The 16290-nt window shown below is 40.5% G+C and overlaps 1 protein-coding gene across 6 annotated transcripts in view; it reads right to left on the bottom strand.

The window, feature by feature from the left end:
* Positions 1 to 10697: 10697 nt before the first annotated feature.
* WAPL (WAPL cohesin release factor) overlaps positions 10698 to 16290 on the bottom strand; it is a 56126-nt gene continuing 50533 nt past the window's right edge. For 5 of the 6 annotated variants that reach the window (XM_015866005.3, XM_085553893.1, XM_015866006.3 and 2 more), the window contains 4 exons: positions 15243 to 15450; positions 14649 to 14737; positions 13533 to 13628; positions 10698 to 13159 (listed from right to left, as the gene is read on the bottom strand). In XM_015866005.3, the coding sequence (XP_015721491.2) occupies positions 13094 to 13159; positions 13533 to 13628; positions 14649 to 14737; positions 15243 to 15450 (459 nt within the window). In that variant the 3' untranslated portion in view covers positions 10698 to 13093. Of the gene's footprint in view, positions 13160 to 13532; positions 13644 to 14648; positions 14738 to 15242; positions 15451 to 16290 lie in introns of those variants that run through there. The other variant, XM_085553892.1, reaches the window with a different exon arrangement.

Below are 16290 nucleotides of genomic sequence, written 5' to 3'. Positions count from 1 at the left end.
CCTAAACAATACATACACATGGTAGCATTTCAATTACCACAGATTTATACAACCACCAAGGTTGGAAAAGACTTCTAAGATCACCTAGTTCAAATGTCCACCTACCACCGATATTACATTACCCCACTAAACCATGTCCCTTAGTACAAGGCTTGTAAGACTTGTGCTCCAGAGCCCTGACAGCTTCGTTCTCCTTCAGACACACACCAGTGCCCTCCAGGGCCCAAAACTGAGATCAATACTGGAGGTGCGGCTCCACCTGGGCTAAGTACAGAGGGATGATCACCTCCCTGCTCCAGCTGGCAATAGTATTTCCTATACTAGACACAGCACTGAAGCAATTCTTCTCACTCTATTAACTCTCTTCAGCTTAAATAAACACAATATGCAAACTGTACTTAAATGGAAGTGTTAGACCAGCCAAGGTAAGCACTAGTGTTGCGAACACACTGCAGCTTCATTTACACATCAACATTTTGACAGTATAATTATGCCAGTTAAAAACAGGGAGAAAAGTGCATCCCCAGCACCTCAGCTACGGCAGGCAGAGTTAGCAAGTCAGCTGTTCATCTAGTTGAGGCCACAGTGGTTCTGACATATCTCTACTGAAGCAGAGCTGAGGTTGCACAGGGACTGCTCAGTTGGCTGTCAATGGGTAACAAGTTGCAATGGCAAGAAATCAAAGCCTGGGAGCAACAATGAGCAGCTGCAAGCTGTACAGGTAGGGAGGATCTATAGGTGATTGTTTTATTTTTCTACCTTCATTATATTCACTAGGAGAGAAACTCCCACTGAACTGAATTGAATTCATCAAGAGCCTGCTGAGGTTCTGCCGCTGAGCAGGGTCTATCTGAAGTTCACATTCACTTGGACAGGCCCACGAGCATAACAAATAAATACAATCATTAGGAACTTGGCTCAGCTGCAACTGCATTTCTCAAATATAGCCTACACACAAGCCTTACTATACCTCCAAAGTATGTACTAAACACCAGTAACAAGCAGTTTATTACCTAAAAACATATGAGATAAGAAGTGACCTGGCAGAAAGAAAACCTCAGCTTTCATTATTGCTATCAAGCTAACACTTACCTCACTCTCCTTAGAGAAGACAGGTTTTGCTTGAAGATTTCACATAGTAAAGTCAACAAAGTCACCAACTTCTTCATACAAAACAAAGAAGCTGAATCCCTGTTTTAGGTGGAAAAAAAAGCCACTAAAATTTCATGAACAAAACAACTTGTACTTCTGTGTAACCAGCATGAATTATGGCTATGATGCTACTAAATAGTTCCAGTCCATCTACTACTCCCTCAAGAACAATTCTACATCTCATCTCTAAGATATAAAAAACCCACTGAATTAGGAGCATGTTTTATCTCCACTTCAGTATCCTTTAAAATAGAAGAGTGGAGATAAAAACTGCTTGGACAAAGAGCAAAGAACTATGTATAGCTAGAGCCAAGTCAGCAGTAGCACACTATAAAAAAAAAAATCCCAAACACTTGAGTTTTAAAATAGAAACTGCATGCCTGGATTTTAATAAGGCACAGTTTCCAGCTCTTTTCATTCTTTGTGTACTGGACAGGACCAGGAACAAAACACGGCATTCCATCTCAGTAGTTAAATAACCAGAGAGAATAGAAAGTGCTTCTGGCAGTGAAGCTCCTCAAGAAGTCCAAAGCCTTCCAAGCTTCCAGGACCAAGTAATATTTTCTACAGAAATATGCATCTTCAACATTAGTCACTCAAGATCTGATGTTTGTCATCAATCTACACACCTATCAATTATTGCCCTTTCCACTACGAAGCAAATTATTACTGTTTGTTCCCAGCTTTCCACATCTGCCTTTATCCACAAACACACTGGTCCTTCCACAGGTTATACCTCAACACGAGCAAGACTTAGCCACCATGTGCACTCAGACTCATCAATGCAAATTAAGCATATGGTGCTATGCAGGAGTTTGGGTGGTTTTTCTATTTTTTTAATTATTATTATTCTAATTTCTTTTGTTTTACAATTATAACACGCATTTAGAACCTCCTGCTTTGTGGAAACACATGTTGGCACTAAACAACACAGGCAGGTCAGGAGCTGGAGCACAGACCGAGGGTGAAAGCACTGCACAGTGCAAGGAGTTGTAGAGCATCAGACAGGGGGTAAGATAAGGGATGGGCAAGCAGGGCACGGCAGCACAGAGGACCACAGTCTGCATCTGGGGCTGAGGACAGACACCTTCTTTTCCCCCTTTTCGTGCTAGGAAACACAGAACTCACAGCTCCTTTCCCACCCGGAGCACGCAAGACTTTGAGAACACATTACCTGAGGTGTTTCATCCGAACCTCGACCTTTAAAACAAAAGAAGCATCCAAAAGCTTCGCCCTGCCGTTACGAAGCGGAGATTCCCTCATGCCACCCCCTGGTGGCTACCAGAAGCAAACGCCAGCTCTCTACATGCTATTAATTTTTAGAGGCTTGGCACTCAGCACTTGTGAAAGCACACACTGCTCTGCCAAGAGTTTTAACTCTGGAGGAGCAGTCAGAGGAGCCTCCCCGGCTGTGTGACAGGCAGAGGAATTGCCTCATTTTGCCTTCTATTTCTGTAACGAGCTGCTCTTCTCACTTCCCCACGCTGAGCTCAGCCAGCAGCTATTTTCCATCCCCACACAACCCTCCTAACAGCAGGCTGGGCGCCTTCCTTGCATGAGATCCCAGGTGCTAATGCCGTGATTAGGGCAGGCCCTGCTGTGGCTGCACAGCACACCTCAGTGCATTCTGCTGCTGCTAAGGTTGCGTGCTTGCAACCTTCCAGACACCACAGAAACAAGGTGAAGGCTTTGCATAGAGTTTGCAAGGCCTCAAGAGTGATAACAAAGGTGGGAGAGAAAAATAAAAGCAACAAAATGGATGGAAAACGGGCCTATGTGAACCTAGTGAGGATCAGCAAGGTGTTGCACTTGGCCTGGGGCAATCCCAGCTATTTATACAAACTGGGTGAAGAACCCCTTCAGAGCAGCCCCATAGAGATGGACTTAGGGGGTCCACGTGGATGAGAAGCTGGATATGAGCCAGCATTATGAGCTTGCAGGCCAACTGTGGGCTGGGCTGCATTAGAACTCAGCTACTCAGCTCTTGTATGGCCCCATCTGCAGTGTTACATCCAGGCCTGGGGCCTCCAGCACAAGAAAGACCCAGAGCTCTCAGATCAGGTCCAGAGAAAACCATTAAGATGAACAAAAGACTGGAGCATCTTTCCTGTGAGGAAAGGTTGAGGAAACTAGGCTTGTTTAGCTTGGAGAAGGCTTTGGGGAGACCTCATCGCGGCCTTCCAGTACATGAAGGTAGTACATAAAAAAGGAGGGATGTATAGTTGGAATAATACAAATATAGTTGTAATTACAGAGTAAATAGTCAGAGAATATCTAAAAAAAACACTCACCATTGCTGAGGCTTCCAGTTGAGATGGATGCTCACCACAAAAACTCCATGAAGGAGCTATCTCCAGAAAGAGATGGCACCTTAGTGGTGGTCAACCTTTAAATGGGATCTAGGAGAGGTGCACTCAAGCTCCACCCCTTCTGGGGGCACAACTAAATTACCTTCACCTGTGCTCCCACAGCTGACTTGTCATTTGCTCCAGGTGGTTAATCAGAAGTTCAGGCTGTGATTAACAGTTCCCCTTACAAGGGGAAACAGCTGTTTATGAGGGTGGATAGCGATAGGACAAGGGGGAATGGTCTTAAACTGAGACGGGAGGTTTAGGTTGGATGTTAGGAGGAAGTTTTTTACCCAGAGGATGGTGACCCACTGGAACAGGTTGCCCAAGGAGGTTGTGGACGCCCCATCCCTGGAGGCATTCAAGGCCAGGCTGCATGTGGCTCTTATATATATTTATCCCTGTAGTATGTAATGTAGCAAAATGTCAAAATTGTCATGGAAACCTGATCTTACATGTAAGTTACTTTGTGTTTGTAGGCAAATGATACCAAGAGCTGCCAACTGCTACAGGATTATCTTTTTTTGTTGGAAAATTTTCTTACAAGTGTTGCAATTAAATATTATTTCAATAACTCTTCTTTAAAAGGATACATTTCTTATTAGTAAAACAGCAGATTACTTTGCTGGAATCAACTCGAGACATTTATGCAGTTCTTTAGAAGATACCCCATATTCTTCATCACATTTTTCTCCCTCCCTCTTTCTGCCAGTTTCTATTTATAGCCTGGACCAAAGTTGGCACTCTGTGATGTTAGAAAATACAGCTAAAACTCACCCAGTTGTTTAGCCTTCCTAGCAGGGAGGGGGTGGAGAGGGATCAAAGGGGTTGCTCAAACAGAACATCTCAGTTGTTTGCAGTAGCACCTTTAAAATAAAGGCTGTAATTAATGAAATGCTTGACATTGTGATGAACTTCCATGGGAAGAAGGTTACAGACATGTGGAATCTATTCCAAGTGCTGACTAAAAATACCACTCCTTAATAATTAACGCTGAGCGGGACCGATGCCAGTGCAGTCTATGTTCCTCCTAGATGAACTAGTGTTGCTTCTGTATGCAGTTAAGCATAAAGTCTTGTTCAGAGTTCCTTAAGTGAGCTAAACCCCTCTTGCTTCCATGCATGGGCCCAGAACAAGTGGTGTGCGCTACAGATCGGCCCTTAGCGTTGCTACTTCTTGGGTATTCAGAAGCTGCAGCTCTCAGCACACAGTCTGCCCCAGGCCCAGCACTTCACAAGGCATGAAGCTGCATGTCTGAAACTCCTGTTGCCCCGCAGGGGTCTCTGTGGCTGAACACCCACCTTGCTGTGTCTGCCTCGAGCTGCAGCAAGAACCAAAGAGAGAGCTGAGCTCTGCTGAAAGGCATGTGGTGTGCCAAGCAGCAGAAAGCAGAAAGGCTGGGTAAGGAAGTTCCTCACCAGCCTGGTTTCATGTGACCCGAACAGCTCAAGGGGATATGCGTGACAACTGAACCGAATCCATCTCCAGCCAGCAGCAGAAGCTGGAAACGTACCCAGGGTTGAAATGCGAGCGAGATCAACCGGGGTATCTGTCTGGACATGGTATTTATTCAGTATTTTTGGAAATGAAATTTGAGTGCAACAGATTATACAGATGGGGCTGCTTTTGAAAAGAATACAGATTATCCAGAGGGGGCTGGGAGAAAGCAGGCAAGTGAAATTAGTGGTAGAAGAGAGGCAAGAAGGGGATAGTGGGTATGTAGTGAGCTCTGAAAAACAGCAAGGACGTGGAAGAAGTGGGAATAGACATCTGCCACCTTCTTAAGTACGTGCAAGGAAATTCTTCCCTAGGAAGGAGTTGGCTTGAGCAGCTGGGGGTGGAAACCCTCTCCCTGCCCCACCAGGGTCTGGCCCAGTCTGTCACCGTAGGGTTGTCACCCAGGGACGTGACTCTTAAGCCCAGCTAATCCTGAGGCATAGCGGCATCTGGGGCACTGCTGAGTAACCAAGGAATTAGGCTCCAAATAAAGCTGCCCCTGCTGTGTGTGCATGGTGGACAGCACATGTGCTGCCACAAAGCAGTGGCACATTAAGGAGTGGGGGAATCGCTGCAAAATTTGAAAGGAGAAACCAACACTTGCAGGTAACAGGAGGAGCTACCGCTAATCCCACATGCAGTTCAGTGATTTTTAGCCACCTTATGTAGAAAGGCCAATGCTCAATAAGCAGCCTGTAGTACAGTAGGGCAGGGAGTTCCTCAGCTTTATTCTGCACTGTTAAGAAGTCGCTCCTTGTGCTTATTTTCAGTTCTACTGCCTGGGCTCCCTCCTGTAAGAATGCAAGAGAGCTCCTGGGAGAAACAGTCATTTCCCATTTAGATTTTTCACATTGTAATTGAAATTGTGGCTCCCAGTGATTATTTATTTCTTTGAGTTCTGTTGAACCTCTTTTGCCTGTTCCAAAAGCCTGGATACGCAGGGTATAAAGAATAAAGGAAGAGGCTGCCTTTTGTTTCAAGATTGATCACTTACATACGCTTAGTGTTTCTGAGTAACTGGCACTTGAAATCTGGACCACAAACCAAGTGCTATGAGGAGGCAGAATCTGCGTCCTGATACATAAGCCACTGTAGAAGACTCATTTCAGGATGAAAACAAGATGGGGTATTTTGTTGGTGTTGCTTTTTCATCTCTCCTGGAATAGATAATAAAACTTAATTCCTGGTGCTGAATAACAGCTCTTGGAACTTCTGCCAAACAAAACTTTCCCCTTGTAAAAATCTTTAAGTGATTAAATTGCAAACAGATGAAAGAAAAGGTAGAGAGGGTGATTCGTAAACAGATTTCTTACCTTGTGTCATAATTTCCAATGGCAGTCAATGTGAGACAGCAAAGTCTCCTGGAAAGCACTTGGTTGACCAAGCCCAGCCTAGTTCTGGAGTCTGCTACATTAATGAAGGTACACTTTGGACCACCACATTAAGGCAGACTGTCTTATAGACATAGATGTATCTAGGTGAATTCTCAGACCTGGAACCAAGTTGTTTGTGGTGCAGTAGTGTATGCAGTCTTCATGGCAACTGCATGTAGGTGGTACATTTTGCACTACAATGAGAGATACCAACCTAACCCTAGGCAAATTCTTACTGTTATATGGGATAGAATTGTTAGAAGTTAACTTTTCAGAATACTCGATTAAAATCTCAGTGTATTCTAAGGGATCACAAATTATAAAAGGGACTTTGCAAGATGGAAGTTCTGGATTAAAATCAGATGTCTGATATGACTGTACACAGCACATTCCAAACAGACCCATCACACCATGAAAGGAGGAGCGTTTCAATCAGCTCATCCATACAAAATGCCATATTATGGCCAGGTAACTGTGTACACAGCTGAGTACTGGCTTCAATGCATTGGAAATGAGATAACAAACAGCATTACTGTTCTCTTGGTAGCTGTTGTATTTTCCATGGAAATAAATAGGGACATTACTGTCAGAGCAGCCTACCTAATTGGGTAAGCTAGCTTAAGGTGCCCTAAAATTCCTTGTTGAATTCAAACTTTGATATTTGAGCCAACAAAATGACACTTGATGCTACACAGCTTTATATACTAATTTACTAAGCACCTTGTTAAGCTTTCAGGCTCAGTAACCTGCAGATGAATTTTTGAACCTGAATTTATGCCTGAGAATACATCTGTGACACAAGATAATCTGCAAGTTTTCCTTTATGATTAGTACTTAAATTCCATTCACATGCAATCTATAAATTAAACAGCAGACTAGAAGACAATTCAGGCTAGAAATTTTAAAAGCCTTTTGCCTCTGAAATGTTACCAAGAGCCAAACTTGTGGGACAGAAGGCCAAAAACACATCCATAAAACAAAAATGAAGTCCTAAAACTCTGGGAACATTCCCAGATGAATTAATCCATGTATATATCTCTTGAACAGACTCATCTGACACAAAAGTGAATTCCTTTCTCACTCAGAAATGCCCTTCAATTTGATTTTCAGGCATTAGTTCTGCTAGATACTGGTAATAGCAAAAAAGCAACATATATAAAGAAGGATGTGTGAGTGTGTCTATACACATACATACATTCCTATGTATTTTGCATCAAGGCTTGCTCAGCCTCCTAATTCAAATTACTTAAGACTGCATGGCAGGCTTTCTGTTAACCAAATGCAATGCTGCAGTGAGAAAGGAACCCAATCACTGGCTGGAAGAAAAGTATATCATTTTATGCATGTGGGGTTTTTCCCTTCAAATTACAGCCATTGTAACTTTTCACCTTTGATTTCTATTGGATTGATTGAACACTAGTGAAGTTGAAGAAGAAAATCCAAGTTGAGATATTTATTCAAGTGGTAGCTCCACAATTAAACACAAACTCTTTGGTGCACCTTTGGCTCAAATCTTTTTTCCTAGTACAGCATCCTCTTTCTCACAGTCTTTATTCCTTATTTTCAGTGTGAAGAAGACATTCAATCCCTTTAAAAGTGATAGAAAGTTCTAGAACAAGAACAAATGTGTGAACTCACTCACCCAATCAGCACTGTACTGCTGTTAGGACACAACCGCAGGGTCAGCTTTGCAGTTAGAATGGGAATTGCTTAATCCATTCCATGCTCCAGGTGAACGCTCTTCCTCCTCACTTAGGATAAATATTAAATGCAGAGACAACTAAATCTTATAACGCAGAATATTGATCAATAATTCCTACACTGAACAGCAAATCTAAATACAACTCCTAGTAGTTCTTTCAATTACTCCAAAAATAAAGAAGCCATCAGTGCTGCATCACTATTTGTTACACTGCAAAACTTCCTATTTGTGTTCATCCAGCACTGAATCTTCTCAGTATCTTCACATCACCTCAGAGATTAAAACTTTAAGACTATGTAGTGAGTGTCAATGGAAATATGTTCTGTTGTCTAAGCAGCTCTTTTATTTCTTAGTAACCTGGCTTTCAAAAGCACATTTCAAGTAATTCTTTGGCCTTTACTTCCAAGCAGGTGAAATACAAATTCAACATTTAATCAGTCAACATTTAATCAGGGGTTGGAGGCTTAGTGAGACGGCTTGGACAACAGGAGTTGAAAGATATTAACGTATGTTCCTTCCAAAGTTAAGGCATTTTCTCTAATACAGTTCTTTGCTCCCACCAAGTCTGAATGACTCCTTGCAACATCCTCTGCATCACCAGGTAGTGCCCACTGTCACAGACAGGTGTCATACCAAGCTTGGCAGCCTGAAACTTAACCTACATCAGTAACTCAAGGTCAGTTTCCACAGCTGGAATTAAGATCTCTGTGGCATTAGTAAATCAATCTACCTTTGGATAAGGACTTAAAGCAGTTGTTGCATTATTTATAAAGGTTTCACTCTCACTTACAGTAAGACTATCTACACCTATTGATGCTGCTAATGTCTTAATAAACCAGAGTTCCTTGGACATGGGACCTGCAGGACAGGAAGAATAGAATGTGTGAATGGCTTCTGTCCCGTGTAGCTAAAAGAACCCTTTTATCCAAAGGTGAAATAAAATATCACACAGAAAGGTGAAGCAGCAGTAAGCAAGAATTACATTGGCCTGGTTTTGAAAACATTTAGCAAATAGATTCAGGGCAAATTCCAGCTTCATCGTCTTTAAAAATGAAGCAGTTAACAAGTTTTTGAAGTTTTATCTTGCAAGGAAAACCCTGATGCAGCAACTTTTTTCCTTTACCTTTTGAACTCAAGTACGTGTTTGTTTCCCTTGAATAAGGTAAAGGCTTGAATAAGGAAAGCAACAAACCGTCCGCTGAAAGAGGCACATGGGTTTGCCTGGTAACAGTCCCACTGACTAAATATGTTTTGACTTCCTTACTCCAAGTAATTGCTGATGTCCAAAAACAGAAAATGAGGGAAGACACTGTACTTGCTGGAGGATCTGATACCAAAAATATCCATATCGAGTCATTGAAGTATTTGAGAATGCAAACATCACCCATGGCAAAAAAAAGTCTGTTAGGATATCCTATGGGAGGTCCCACCATCGTTTTATCCACATGGAAGCAGCCATATAGCAATGACAGTCCTGTAGAACCGCAGTATTCCAGCTGTGCACTTGGCACAGGTGCTCAGCTTTGAGAACAAGAACAAAGCTTTTATACCTTTGTGATCACTGTCCAATCTTCTACTTAGAATCAATCTGCTGCCAGCGCAAAACCTACTCCATTAGGGCAGCTTGAGAAATTATCTCCAGCACTACAGCCTGCTTTTACATTAAGCTTACAATAAATCGGTGCTGCACAGATCATGCCAGCCTGAGTCATTATGCAAAAACCTTGCATTTTACAAGTCTGAAAGCGAAATAATCTATGTGAACAGATTACTCCCAAATCTATAGAAGCCTCAGTGGATGTCTTCGCAAAGCACCCACATGTAACATCTCCATTTCACACCTAGTGACAAAACCCAGAGGAAATACTGATTTCACTAGAGGTTACAATTATTATTATTATTATTATTATTACTATTTTTAAACCCTTGTCTATGTAAAGCTTTATCTACTATTAACAGTGGCACATTCTAGTAACATCCTCTTCCAGATCTCAACCTCCAGCAGGATCCCTTTACAGCGCAGCAATTCAATTCCATTATGTTGATGCTCATTAACAGCGGCAATGAGATGGCACAAATCTAAATCATCTTTTCTACAGCTCAGGACTTTCTGCACCTCGTTCTTGTATCGTATCAGTTACTAAAATCCATAGAAAAAAAAAACTCCATCCTTAACAAATTAAAGCATCATTCAGATTGATGTACAGAACAACTCAATTCAACTGCTTTTGTGCTGAAGAAAAGAGCCATTTACATCCTTCATAATGTAAGAAGTATCACTATAACAAGACCTGCTCGATTTCTCTGTACATTTTTGTTACTCTAATTACAGCTCTTCAGAACTGCCACGTCCCTTCAGCTGAAAGATCAATAGCAACTTGTGTGGAGATCTCCAAAAACGCCTCAAGATTCAGTACAGCTTCTCCAGAACAGTTCAAGCTCGGCTGGTTCGATAAATCAGAGCGTGGGGGTCCAGGCACTGAATTCTGACATCCCATCACACCAACGTGAAACAATGCATTCCTCTACTTACTGCATGCTTTGCGTTTGACAATTTACCTGCTGCTTGCCTTCTTTCTGCAGTCACTCAGGGGAGTGCTTTATTACATGTTAAAAGACAAGATATGTATTGAAAGTAGCAATTTTATTTGAGTTAAAATTATTTACAAAAACCCAAAGACATACTTCATGAAACTGGTACAAACTATTTTTCCTGCCGTTGGCTTTTGCTCCAAAGATCACAGCTGAGAAATACTGTATAAAATAAAAATAGGATTGGATTCAGAAAAGTACTCTACCGTTCTAATTTCCAATTGAGATTATTTACACAAATATTTACAATGGAAAAAAAGTTACTTTAAAACTTTAATTTGCAAGTTGGCCTCAAGTACCCTTTAACGCAGAGTTATTTGAGGGTCTAACACACAAAAATGCACTGCAGTTCACAGGGTGATTTCTCCCCCCACCCTCAAAAGAGAAAAAAAAAACCAAGAAATCTGCATTTGTCAGTGCTTGACAATTAGTTACATTAAAAAAAAACCTGTTAAACACTGAGGTAAATCAATTCCCAAAAGGTTACCAGTGTAACAAAGAAAGGCAGTTGTCCCTGATTTCCCCTTCACCACATATGTTGCTCTCACCCCACGGAAACTCTATAATCGTTTTGAAATCCCACTTCAAATGAGAAGTTCTTAAATCAGAAGGATGGATGGACAAAATATTCACGAGCTTCCCCTCAATACGGATGGTTTACATACAGCTTTTGCTTCTCGGTACTCAGTTGTTTAGGTTCAGTTTTGTTTTTAAAGCCAAGGGAACACAACCTCACAGTCTTTTCTGAGTTACACTGATACGCTAAATTTTAGAAGGTGATGAGAGAAAACGCAAAAAGTATGACCAACATAGGAATTGTGCCGCTAATCAGTTACTTCCTTACAGAATTCTCAACAATCTGCATTATCAAAAATAGGAAGACATAGAAGGCAGCCACTGTATGTAAAAAATTTACAGCTGGCACTGATACAAAAGCACAAGTTCGTAACTTTATACACGGAGATAACAAGATCTAAAAGCAGGTTAGATTTCCTGTTACTTCCCCCTCATTATACATAGAACTAATATTTTTATGGCTTCAAGTTTTACAAATTCAATGGAATAACATGATTTAACTATCTATACAGGTATTTAAAAATGTGATGAAGCAGATCTCAGAACAGTCTGCAAGTATTCAAGACCAGCTTAATAAAAATAATTACCAATTCTGTTGGTCTGAATAACGAGTGCAAGAAAAAAATATTAAAGAAACACAAGTAATGTATTTTCTGGGATTTCTTGTTCCATTTAAGTCTTCAAACACAATGCTCTGCTGTGAACTAGACCTCAGACTGAACAAAATCTTAGCTATATCAGCAATTTAAGGCTTTGCGTTGTATGCATTTAAACTTTGACATACTACAGAAGGATGAAATAGAAAGATTATGTCAGCTGGAAACATTAATCCCCATTGGTGTTTTAGCCTCTTCAAAATTCTTCCCCCTACAACATCCAAATTCTTTGTATCAAGCATTACAAAATACATCTCGAGCGCTTCCTTGAAACTAATCTAAACAGCATTTCAGTTTCCGCTTGTTAGAAGTGTAAACTGCCCTGGGAAAGAAGATCTTCCCTCCCCCCACCCAACCCCAGTCCCACCCCCCCTTCTTTTTTTTTCCTTAAACAGGGCACAATTTTTATTTCCCTTGTGGATAACACACCCTCTCAAATGGCTTTATGTATTTATGGGTTTGCATGCATCTTGGAATTACAAAGTGTTATGGTCTTACTAGGTTACAGTACATGGGCCATGACGGTTTTAGAACTGAGAAATAGTTCAACGACCTAATTTCAATCAAAACAGTATAAAAAATAAACTATCCAATCCTCACCTCTTTGGATTCCAACAAATTTTAAATATAGACAGTAGTTAAAATCACAAAAGTATTTAAAAATTTATATTTTACGATTTTGGAATAATCTAGTAATAAAAAAGCAAGAGCAAATTAAACTCAAATAGGAGCGGTGCTGCTGTCCAGAACTTCTTTATTAGAACATTTGATACCTCAGTAGCTAAGCTGCCTTTGCACCTGGCTGGCATGAAACAGTGGCTCAACAGTAAACAGCAGTTGCACTATCAGCAGCAAGTTTTCCCCTTGAAACTGGTCACGAACAAAGCAAGAAAAAAGATAGGGAGGATAAACCCTGCCAAAAATATTTAAATACTGCACTGCATCATAAACAGCATGGTTTCTTTATTTACTTTCCTCAGAACCTTTTTCCCCTCATTTTTGATAGTTGCAGATTGATGTAGTAACTGTCTTTTAGAAAATGCTGAATGCATGGTTAAGAGACCAGGTAGCCTTAAAAATCCGAACACGAATGACATAGATGAATGCTCTTGGTATATCCTTCAAGGACTTCTTTCATGACTTCTTTTGTCTAAGGGTAGCTCCAGCATTAGAGTGCTTGCAGCGGAAGTTAAGTATCTAGCAGTGTTCCAAGTATTCAATCACCCTAGAGATGGATTTCTGGCCTGTTGTTCCAACAGCACACTGGAAAATGTGACAGAAGACAAAGCACCAAGTGAGCATTTATATAGCACCGCCTGAAAACATTCTAGGGCTACGCTTGTTTCAGAATTATAGGACTTAGAGATAGCAGTAAAAACAGTCAGAAAGAGGACTCGAGCATCTTCCTGATGAGTAACATTCAAGCGGAATGAAAGTAGCTCCTAATTAATACAATAGACAAATAAAAGACACAGAAATAGATCTTCAATAATTGCAAACACGGAAAATGACTCCAAGCTCTTCTGAAGCCCACTGAAAGAATCATAAAAGCTTCTAAAAACGTATGGGCTTTTATAGCAGATGACAGAACTACAGTAATCTCTATTTTCATATATCTAAAATAGGTAGTACTTACGGTAAGATTCATAAAACTGAGAAATTTTTTGAGCATTTCAGTCATTATTGAGAAATCTCCTTCAGGTAAGTATTCCCTCACAGTAGTCACGTTGATCTAGGAAAAACAGAACTATTTTAAATTGGGAAATATTTTCCCAACACTGAGAGCCATGTGAGAAGCAGCAAGACAAATGTATTTATAGCATAATTAAGATGGCACTTTGCAATCATCTCTGTGATTCAAGGCTCTTTACGTTTACAGAGTTTATTTCTAGGATACAGCAATTCCTGCAACCTTTTCTGGATCAAAGATTATTACCACCAAATCTCCCCATGGCCTAACCAGGTTACCAAGAACTGAAAAAAAATGACTGGGTTATTCTCCTGACACACAGAGAAGATCCCTTTACAATTAACAAGCCAAACAAATCTCAGCACTTAACATCAGTATGACCCTACACACTACATTCATGTAAAGGTAATCAAGAAGCAAGCAGGATGTACAGAACAGCATGCAGAAGAATATATCCCTTCAGTTGAAACTACCCAGAAGGCAGGTCTGAGCCTCATTCTCATTTCAATGTCTATCTAATGCCACAGTTTGAAGTTTGCAGTTGTCAGAGTTCCATACTTCAGTATTACATTCAACTTCCTACTATGCATTTCCAATCTGAGGTAATCACCTTCAGCTTTTGTGGACCTGCACAATTTCATACAACTTCACTGGAAATAAAAATCAGACTAGGATGAAATAAACTAACAGGACGACATTAACTCGCTCAGTGAAATTACTGAAAAAACAAAGCAAGCTTTTAGTTAAAAAAGTTGCAGGCAAGCCAATTTGCCTTCCCAAAGTAAGCTCATTTGTGGTCTAAGACTAACAATAAATGAGAGAGAGGCACAGAAAGATTAAAGACTCAAATCCAGTCTCCTTTGATAAATATACTAACACTCAGAATACTCGTACTGTATGGAACACCTCTGGCAACTTTCCACAGAACTACATACATCACTGTAGCCGAGTAAGTGCACTCGCCGAACCCTAATTTAATGAACCCATTTTGGTAATGCAAATTATTACTTCATTAAAAAATCTACTGGAGTTAAAGAGTGAGTTATTGACTTATTCCCTTACTGGACTCTCTTGGCAGAGACAGCCTAGAAGCAATGCTGTGTACGAGGCCACAATGCAGTCTTCCATGTGCTTCCCAGCATGCTGAAGAGCTGTAAAAAGAGACAACTCAGTGTATTGTATCCTCTAAGCAGCTGATATCTTCTACTGTTTTAAATAAAATCTTTCATCATCACTTTCCAGAATTCGATTTCCTCAAACAAAATGTTTGGTCTGAGATTTCAGCAGCAAGAATCAAACTCCTTCCTTACTAACTTAGCAACACACATTCTCTGACAGGAAAACAGTGCTTGTTCCCTTTCAAGTCATTGCACTGTACTTTTATTACTGCAATGCACAAACTGCATGTTCAACACAACAAAATACAATTATGCTTCCTGTAATGCTATAAGCCAATAAGATAGTAGCATTGGTGCATCTATTTCTCATGCTTCATCTCTGAGCTGCTCCCACCCACGCTCCGTAATAGTTTCACAAGAGAATATGCTGAAATCTCAACCCAGTGGACTGCAGACAGGAGGCAGAAGATAAATTAGGAATTTATGCCAAAAGAGACTTATCTACCATTTCTGAGCTCATCAAAACTATACAACATACCTTTATTAAGATCAAGTTCTTCATCATCTTCTTCCTTCTTATCTTTCTCTTCAGTACTATCCGACTTTTCTGTGGAGACCCACTGTATCTCCCCACTTGTTTCTTGCCACTCTCCACTCTTATCATGCTGAGCGGTAGGAGCTTCTTTAATCAGTTTATCTGTCTGGCTCTCAGCCAGCTGTGCCGCTCGCTCACGCTCAAGAAATAGCTGATGGGGAAAACATCAAAAGAACTTCTATTATAAATTAAACCCTAAACACATTAAACTAACTTGAAAGTTTATTTCCCCTTCACAATTCACCCCTTTAATACAGTTAGCCTTCAATACTATTCTTCGCGAAAGCCTTTTCTTCTTCAAAGGATAATCTGATTTATCACACTAATGCTGTGCTCTGCAGAAGAGACTTCCCACCCTCCCCAGCGTTGAACCAATTGCCAGGCTTCTCTTGGCTGCCATAAATGCTTCATCATTTTCTTTGAGACGCCACTTGAAGACTAAAAATTGCCAAGATAGGTAAAAAGCCGGAATTCTGAAGTCATTTAAAATGACTGGAGCCATTTTAAGGCGAATGTAACTCAACGTGTTCTCATACTTTGCATTTACATCTTACAAACTACTTCCCACACCATATAACCATCAATTCTAATTATGACTTTGCAGAGCTGCGCACATTAATATAGTTAATATTAATATCTTGATTATTGCTCTTTTTCCTCTGCTGCTGGGCAGTTATTTCACACAATTCAATGGCATAACTACTAAAAGCATCCATAAACTTATCTCCACTTGGTAAAAAGGAGGTAAATCAGAATTCTTCTTTCCTTTTGTTTTAGTTAGCACATCGGAACTCATTCACACTGGTTGATTTATATTTTGACAAGCAAGTCAATATAGCATCAAAGAATGCTGCTCCACATCCACGTTTGTTAGATTCATATTCACTGTTCTTATGGAAAAATTGATGCAGCGTGATTTTTAAAAACGGTCTGAAACTCTCTTAAAAATGGCACTTAGAAAAATCTATGGAAGCAAAGCAGATAACACAAC

Source organism: Coturnix japonica, chromosome 8 (assembly GCF_054131305.1).
Source record: "Coturnix japonica strain WE chromosome 8, WE-NBRP24, whole genome shotgun sequence".
Lineage (NCBI taxonomy): Eukaryota > Metazoa > Chordata > Aves > Galliformes > Phasianidae > Coturnix > Coturnix japonica.
The sequence above is the reverse complement of the archived record's forward strand: the minus strand, read 5'-3'. Positions and strand labels throughout refer to the sequence as shown.